The sequence below is a fragment of the Alosa sapidissima genome, chromosome 10 (genome assembly GCF_018492685.1).
Source record: "Alosa sapidissima isolate fAloSap1 chromosome 10, fAloSap1.pri, whole genome shotgun sequence".
Lineage (NCBI taxonomy): Eukaryota > Metazoa > Chordata > Actinopteri > Clupeiformes > Clupeidae > Alosa > Alosa sapidissima.
The window spans coordinates 17,344,528-17,353,645 of record NC_055966.1 but is presented as its reverse complement, the minus strand read 5'-3'; the positions used below and the strand labels follow the sequence as shown (position 1 = coordinate 17,353,645).

The following is a 9,118-nucleotide window of genomic DNA, read 5'->3' as shown; positions in this document are numbered from 1 at the left end:
CTCTGGGAGCAGTGAGGGGTGCCTTGCTCAAGGGCACTATAGCCGTTCCCATTCCCAGGGATCGAACTGGCAACCCTTCGGTTCCAAGCCCGGAGCCCTAACCAGTAGGCCACAACAGCCCCCATTGACATTGTTTGTATATAACTTTGTATTTGTATTTAACTTTTTAACTTTGTATTTTAAGTCCACATGTAATGACTCACAAATATTTCACTTTAACTCCTGTGTCTGTGACTCCTGTGATTGCTTGTATGTAAACTAACTAAGTAATACATTTTATCTCATGCATGCATGCTGTATTTACTAGGAATGAGGACGCCATTTGTTGAAATTATCATACCGAAGGGCCCTGGTGATTTTGCATGGATTGACCTCTTGTAAAATTATAAAGAAGACAAGTGAATAACACACTAACGATTGAAAAGACTGAAAATAAAACACAGAGGAACACAGAAACAACATAATTAATAACAGCATTTTGTATTGATAAAATGTTTTTGTAATTATGAAATATATCTGCTCATTTACCCTCTTAAACAATAGAAGTAGGGTAGTTAAATTATCAAAGGAATAGCTTAGTAAAATATTCATTGCAGTAAAATATTCATTGCGCCTTTTATGTAGAACTAACCACAACACAAATGTGGTGATAGCTCCATGTAGTTTGTTTTACACTAAGTGGTACAATACATGATAACATCACCCATACAACCAGTGTATAAATGTGCAGTTTAGATACAAGAAGATAATAATGTCTTGGCTGAATGACTCCATGTGATGTAAGTGAATAAGCATTTGTGGGTTTTTTTCTATTGCGCTGTCCCTTTAAGGCATTATTCTCTGGGATGAGGCAAAAGTGGGTGCCTGCTTGGTCCCCCCCCCCCTTCTCTCTCTCTCTCTGTGCGGCACTAACCCCTGATTAGGCAGATCCGAGGGAGGACTCAGCACCAGCTGCACTGCCTGTAAATAGACAAGCGTGATGGGAAGAGAGATGCTGTGAGGGCTGGCCCTATAGGAGTTCTCTCTCTCTCTCTTTCTCTCTCTCTCGCTCTCTCTCTCTTTGGGTGAACCAGAGAAACTCCTGGGCAAACCCCACCTAGAAGTCCCCACTCAAACAGAAAATAAATTACATGAAAACATAACTGCCTCCTCATTTCAGTGAACAGTTGGTAGCTTTATTTCATCTCATTCTGTTGCATGTCCTGTGTGTTTTGACAAGCTTCTGCATTCCTTCTTTATTTATTTTTTTGCTTGTGGGCTCAGCACATTTGAATTTTATTGAAAAAAAAGAGGGAAGCAGACAGTCAGACGTTCTCTGCGTAGTGTGGTGGTTGTGGGTGGGCTGAACAGAGTAAGAAGAGAAGAGAGAAAACAAGAAAAACCGAAACAACTTTGAGCGTAAACATCTCCCGTCACACCCTGCGAGTGTGTGTGCCTAGACTAGCCCCTCAGAGTAGCATGAGACGTTACAAGGGATTAAGAAGAGAAACAAAAGAGTTTTTGTCACAGTTTGCTATTCTAGGGATTTTTTTTTTTTTTTTCAAAAAAGCTTAACACAGTGTACATATTCCATGGACCCCTCTTATGAGAACTGGCAACTGAAACATATTCTTTTGGGAAATGGGGCTAATTAGTGGAGATCTGTGGATGTTTGCGCTGCCACCAAATTGTGTTTTGATGAACGTAAAGTGGGACGCAGCGGTCGAGTGACACCACTTCCTTGCAGCTTAGTGTGTGTGGCTGCTAATCAGTGCCAGTTGGTGGTTTTTCTAAGGCGGCTTTCTTGAAACTGGCAAGAAACACCCTAACCGTTACAGAGCCTTGTGCCCTGCCAAAAAAAGCCCAGTGCCACACAGCTAGACTCCAACCAAACCGATCAAATGTACACCCCAGTGCAACACACACGCCTCTTTATCTGATGCACAAAAAGGTCGTAGGTTGCTGAGACAAGTGGAAATTCCAATTCTTGAATTTCCCCTGGGGATCAATAAAGTATCTATCTATCTATCTAAATCTCCCACATTTTCCCAGAAAGTACATTATTTTGTTTTGGTGGTAATTTTTACTGCATATCTCACTTAGACCACCACTAGACAACAATCAGATACATACGAAAGAATGCAAGGAAAAGGTCTGTAAAGCCCCTATTGCATCCGGCACTAAGTTCCTAAATGATGCGTATTTATTTTCTTCAGATTATGCATTGCTTATTTTGACACTTCCCTTTTTCAGGCATCATTTGTCAAATCAGCATCAGATATATTTGCCATTTTGAGTGCTTAAAAGCATTGTGTCATTTATCAGATTCAGGACTACTAGGCCCAAGATACCACATTTAGAGAGAACACAGACAAATGAAATGTTTTCATTAAATAAATATTTTATTATTGCTTAAAATAAATACATCATCTTCCAACCAAAAGTAACATAACAAGAGAATATGAACGGCCAGCTGTGTGGTAGTTCCCAAAGCTCTGGCCTTCCTTACGCTGGCTCGCCACCATTTGTAACCCTTCAAGCAGCAAAGATGTCTCAAGACAATCAGGTGAAAGGATAGCAAAAGCCCTCTGCTTCTGCAGTATGCCGACAATCAAGCAAGTCCACACCAGAGGCACAGACAGACACCAAGGCAAGTCTACCGGCTGACCCGACACACTGTACAGCCCTGCCAACCTCTCTACATTGGTGGTGGTGGATGTTCAGTCAGTCAGAAAAAGAGGTCAAGGGGAGAGACAGGGAGTGTGGGTGAGTGAGGGAAAGACTGCGAGAAGCTAATCTGTTTAGTTTTAAAGAGGGTCCGAGTTGCCCTCAGCCATTCTCTACCATTAAACCATTTAGAGTCACGCTCGTGCTTCAAAAGGATCCCATGTTGACTCTGTTCCACGACTTCCTGTATCCACCCACCCAACGCCACAGGAAATGATCAGTGGGGGTGGGGGTGGGTAACAGCTCTGCAGGCATGTCAACCTCCCCCAACCCTCTGGCTTACAAGCCCAGCAAGACTGGGAGGAATGCAGGCCAGATCTCTGCTGAACCTCTGGGCTAAGACTGTGTGTGTTTTTGTGCATGCTTGTGTGTTTTCCAGGTAATAACAGATTAACCCCGGTGTGTATGTGTGTGTGTGTGTGTGTGTGTGTGTGTGTGCACGTATCTCACTTCCCATCCCCCCTCAACTCTCCTTTATTATTACATTAACATGACCAGGACTGTAGGGTTTGTTCATTCAGTAGTCCAGTGTCAGCAACCCTCTGGTCATTCACCATGGCTGAACAAGACATGCACCTCTACATGGCTACACTCAGCACACTAGAGCAGGGCCTGCATATAGAAGGAAGGACCAAATGCACATTGACGTTATCAAGCAGTGTAGTTCTAAAAGAAACAAAATTGGTCATTCCCAGCTTGTCTTAATCTGACTTGAAAGGCTTTTTTTTTTGTCAAAACTGAGCATTGACTGCAACAGACAAAAATGACAACACATCAATATTTCAGTAACTCTACTCTTTCCCCAACCACATTAAAACCAGACTGTGTAAATGAATCTCTTATGAGGATAAATAAAATGAGCCTGTTGTATTTTGATTCCTTGACTTGGACAGTAGGCCAGAGGTTCTGTGTTTGAGAACCTAATAGTGAACCCGAAGTGTGCCCTACTGAAGGAGTGAAGACTGAGTTGAAGGTCCATGCCGTCACTAGTCCTCACTCAATACAGCAAAGAGTCACAATATAAAGCATTTTTCTTTTTTTCTTCACAAGTATATAGGTACTACATCAATAGTTAATCTCAGCATTTGGCATGTTCCACCCTCTTTCCTCAGATAAGGTCTTCGTGATGAATGCAAAACAAGAGGCCATGGTTAAACTAGGCCATCTTTATTGATCACCACATCCTGAAGTCACACATAGATTGAGTCTGGCCATGATCTTAAAGGACCAGGGAGTTCAATAAATAAAAACAGCTGCTCGGTTAGGGCAGATCTGTGGCGCCTTCTCCATCACTGTGAGAGGGAGAGCCCACTACGAACTAGGCCAATCACAGCCATGTTTGTTAACAGGAGGAGCAAGTGGTTGATACTGCCGAGATCAGGTTGGTGGCCCAGTGAGATGACGAGAAGGTAAAGTAATTAGATTTTTTTTTTTGTTTTTTCGCTGTTGGTGCTGCCAATAAAATCTATCCATGACTCAATTTGTCCTTTCAAACACACTTTCACAGCCTAGTCCAAACCAATTTCTTTAAAACCCCAAGAGACCCCTACTCAGGTTTTAAAGTGACATTTCATCAAAATCACTTAAAAACACAGATCTCGTCCATAAACCTTATTTCTTTCAAGTTCTATCATTTGCTTTCTTTTTCTTTGAGTCTCTGGCTTGTCTCACTTTGTGAGTCCGTGAGCGACAGAAATAAATACATTTTATTGTAAAATTGCAGTGAAGACTCGACATCCATAGGAGGTGGACGAGCGGACAGAGTCTTGTCATTGCGTGAAGGGGCATATGGCAACTGCTCCCTTTGTATTTTACATTCATATCCTTCCCGGGAGAAGGCAGGAGAAAGCCATGAGAGGGACGGTTCTCTCCATCCTCAGGCCAGACTTGGAAGAACTGCAGCCTGAGCAAAAAAGAGAGTCCTCCCCGCAGCTATGGGACTTGAAATGGACACGGCCCGGCCCTATGCCCACAACCCTCCTCCTCCTCCGCGGACACTTGACAGGCAGGCCGGGCAGGGCGAGCGTGCCACCAAAACGAGGAGAAGAAACAAACACGGATCCGCCTTTGTTGCCATCCTTTCTGGCGCCCTCTTCTGCGTCTCTTAGTGCCCGTTACCATGCCCACCGCCCTCCTGACGAGGGGGGTCATCCCCCCCTTTCTCCCCATAGCACTAAAACTCCACTTCTCAGCAACTCACCGTGCTCGGCTGCTGTTTGCTCACAAAGTCCGAGAAAAAGTCAAACTCGTTCTGTCCCAGGAAGAGCTCGGGTAGCTCCTGCACGCGGTCCAAGCCCAGCTCCATGACCAGCGACGTCAGGACCTCCTCGTCGATCAGGTCCGCGTCCATGACGCTGAGTCCCAGTGCTGGCCCCGCCATGTGCTGCATGCTTGCCAGCTGGGCCGGGCCCATGCGGAACTGGACCCCGTTGGCCATGTGGTTCCCGTTCATGGGGCCCATAGGGTGACTTTGGTACTGGGTGTTGAGTTTTTGCAGGTGTATGCTGGCCATGAGCTGTGGGGTAGGGATACCCGCGCCCACATACTGTTGCTGCTGCTGCTGCTGTTGTTGTTGGTGCTGCTGCTGCTGTTGGTGGTGGTGGTTAGGGTGGTTCTGTTGCTGCTGCTGCTGTTGATGCTGCTGTTGCTGCTGCTGCATCTGCTGCTGCTGGTGCGGGTGCATGTGATGGTGCTGCTGTTGCTGGTGCTGCTGTTGCTGATGGAGTACCTGCTGTTGTGGGTGATGTGGGTGCTGCTGCTGCGGTGGCTGCCCCTGGCCGCTGTACATCATGTTGCCAGGTGCCATTTGGTGGTGGCCCATGGGAGCACCGTTCATCTGGCCATTCATGGCTCCAACCAGGTTGGGCCTCTGGCGAATGGCAGCCTCCATGTTGGCCTGGGGCCCGCCGCCGTAGTGAATCATCTGCCCGTTGGGGAGGGCCCTCATGCTGGGCTGGCCAGCGTGCTGTGGCTGGGGGCCCGGCTGGAGGCTGCCGTTCATCCCCACGCGGTACCCGTGGATGGCTCCATTGGAGGCGCTGTGGGTCATGGGCATCATCATGCACTCCACAATGGCTTCTCCCTGTGCGCGCAGAGGCAGAGGAGGGGAGGGGGTAATTAGCTGGGTTTGTCAGACAGAGAGGGAGCACAGCCAGGCACCATGAGGGATCTTTCAAGAGCTAAATTGAGACAGGCTCATAAGGAACTGGCCCAGTGAAATGCAGTATTGCTGCAGACACTGTAGGCTACCATTTAGCCTACCATTCTTATTGCACTTCATCAAAAAATGTGCCAAAGATTATATTCTAGGGTTATAGCCTAGTAGTCTGTGGACAAGCGCTCAGATGACCAATAGCCTGTCACAATTCGTTTTGAGGGACTGAAACTGATGAAGCGTTAGGGTATTTTAGCAATACGTTTTCACAATATTTAGAAGACACGTGAGATAATCATAGGCTATATTGACGCCAATATCGTTTTTAACAGCCTTCAGCTATTGTCATTTTACCAGCAGTGTCAATGTAAGCGATCGTCTAGCTCTGACTCAAAATCTGGCATTCCCTTGAGACGGCTGCTTGAAAACAAAGATCTGCAAAATTTGAAGCTTTCCGCTACGTTCTTGTGTGCGAACACTGGTTAGTTTCTCAGTGGCCACTGTGTCTCGCTGTTTCGGTTTGATTTTCTTTGTGCCTTTTATCCACGGTTGACTGAAACTCAGGTGGCCCTTCGCGCAAACAGATAAAAATCATAACGAAGCGCAGGCAGACAACAAAATGGATATGCAGCGATGACATTCATTGGTAATAGCCTAGATATCACTCGCCATGTTCCGTTACAGCCATGGCAAAGACAATCAACCTGCACCTGGTTGTCTTATTTAAATGGTAAGTGCAACAAAGAGGACATATCGCTTTCTGTTCTTCGAACTTACAACGATATTCCAATAGGCTAAGATATTCCTTAAGATCCTCTGTCAAAATGGAGACATTTTAACCTACCATGACAAAGATATCATTAACATAAACGACGGAGAATATAAATCATCAACAGGACAAAGGCTACGTTAAAAATAACGAAAGATTTCCAAAACTACAACTCCCACTCCCTTTCGAAGTAGGATTCACATTGCCCACTAAGTGAGAGGCGAACAATGGGGGCTGCAACCCCAAGCACTTACTGACAACCTCAGTCATTAATGCATCCATGAAAAATATGCTTACCCTTGTTTGTTCTCGCCTGTTAACAAAGTTCAATGACTTTGCCGCAGCTAGTGGAAATAATGTTGCGTTTGTCAATGTGCTGCGAATCTGCCGACGGATCACAGGGTATATTCCAAAAGGTTAAGCTTCATACTAGATCAGGAGCGATGGACAAAAGGCTGCCGCATCAGATCCTAAAACGAGTGCCTGTTTTCTGGGTCAACTCCGGGATTATATACATCTGAAACCCTCAGAGGCAGGCTGTGTGAGCGAGAGAGAGGTGGAGCTACCGTTCTCCCTGCATCCTTTGTTGCGATTGGCCCCAGTTAATATCATTGTGTCGAAAACCCCTAGTGGTTTCTATTAGACAGTAGCTAATTTGTTCAGTCATGTTTATACCGTTCTTGGTTGTGTGATACTTATTTTTAATAATGTAGCCTTAACATGTTATATTTATTTTACCACAAATGTTGAACTTGTCATGTATAGGCTATGTATAATTAGATTGACTAAGGGCTATGCTTACTTAGGCTATAGATAGATAGATAGATAGATAGATAGTTAATTAATATGTACAGTGTTAATGGATACATGTTTATGAGTGTGCAAAAGAAAGAGACATGCATGCAGGAATGTTTATACAATGACAATCTTTTCTGCAGATTTTTTACAAGTGTGTGTGCATGTGTGTGTGTGAGAGAGAGAGAGAGAGAGGGAGATAGAGCGCATGTCTTTGTATTTGGCAAATCACTGGCCACCCATGTGATGCTGTGTGATGGCAGGGTGAGGTGGGGAGGGGAGGGGAATGGAATGGAATGGAATGCCGGTGCTATTCTGGGCCAGTAGCGACTGCTGCAGCAATGGTGGCAGCCACCGTGGAAGAGGAGAGTGGAGAGGATGGAAAAGAAGAGAGATTGGGGGAAGGACATAAAGAAGGAGAACAACTGATGAAGACGGAGGAAGGAGTGAAAGAGAGAGGAAGAAGTAAGAGAGTGCAGGCTGCACATGGCTACCATCAGTGTTATGCCCCCTCCCTATCCCAGTCGGTACACTGAGATAATGAGAGCAAAAAAAACATACAAATGGCTCCACTGCTGTGCGTGATTGCTGTTTGCAGTCGACTTTGTAAACGATCAGGAATAGAGGAACAGACTCCAGTTTTGACCTCGCTTTCTCCCCAGTGAGGCAAGCGGGAAAAAAGAGATCCTTGACTGCCTTCTTCAGCACGTCAGTGACATTCAAATGGAGCGGAATGCCAAACTCCGAGACGAGATTCCTCGCGTCCATGTGAGAAGTGCTGCCATACCCGTGTCCAGCCTCCACACCTCAACGAGGAAAACCGAACCGTGAATGGGCGACATTGTTCCATGGGGCCTGACCAGGACTCATTAGTGAGCCGGCCGTGTGACGGGGGATATGCCCTGGCCTATGCCTTCCTCTTCTTGGGTGTTGGGTCCTATCTCTCGCAGATGCTAAAAGCATGACCCACCTCAAGCACACAAGCCTCCTGAGCCTGAGCCAGTCTGCTTGGTAGTGGTCTTGGGGCAGTAGTGGGGGTTGGCCCTGGCCAATCAACATCCCCTCATTTGACTTGATGGCCCTCTGTTTACTTATTTGTGACCAGTAACACTTCAGAATGGGGATGCCTCCTATGGTAAACTGCTTTATTTGCCAGACCCACATTACCATTTGCATATCATAAGGTTTTTGTTTAAACCATGGCCCCAAAAAAGCCTCTGTCCTAATTTGCATTGTAAGCTGCTGCCAGCGCCCAGTTAATGGGGGTCCTACGCAACAAGCTGCTGTCACTCGCCCTGTTTTTGGACTGTCCTGGATTTGGAGGAAGTAATCTCTCACTCTCACTTTTCTCTCTCTCTCTCTTCTCTCTCTCTCTCTCTCTCTCTCTCTCTCTCTCTCTCTCTCTCTCTCTCTCTCACTTGTCCTCACTCTCTCTCCCCATCTCCAGTGAAATTCTATGTGGCTTTCTAGTACATCTGACACATTATTATTATTATTTTTTGCTTTTTGCTTAAATGATCATGTGGATGGATCTCTTTCCTGGTGCCTGTGCTCACTTGAAAAGCACATTCATTGGTCAGCTAGTAGCTCAGGAGACAGACCATTGTGTAATGATGAATCCATCCACAAGCCCATTTCTAAGAGTCCATAAAAAACCCTGTTCTTGTTGGCCTGTCAGGGGCTCCTCTTTTGCC

General features: G+C 45.8%; 1 protein-coding gene across 1 annotated transcript; it reads right to left on the bottom strand.

The window, feature by feature from the left end:
• Positions 1–2,357: 2,357 nt before the first annotated feature.
• Positions 2,358–7,149, bottom strand: cited4b (Cbp/p300-interacting transactivator, with Glu/Asp-rich carboxy-terminal domain, 4b). The gene is made up of 2 exons (XM_042106587.1): positions 6,927–7,149; positions 2,358–5,788 (listed from the first exon to the last, which is right to left on the bottom strand). Exon 2 carries the CDS (start codon positions 5,765–5,767, stop codon positions 4,895–4,897), a length of 873 nt encoding a protein of 290 aa, XP_041962521.1. The 5' UTR covers positions 5,768–5,788; positions 6,927–7,149; the 3' UTR covers positions 2,358–4,894.
• Positions 7,150–9,118: the final 1,969 nt, after the last annotated feature.

Coding starts and splice junctions, on each gene's coding strand:
- cited4b (XM_042106587.1), bottom strand. CDS start 5,767: ATGATGATGCCCATGACCCACAGCGCCTCCAATGGAGCCATCCACGGG.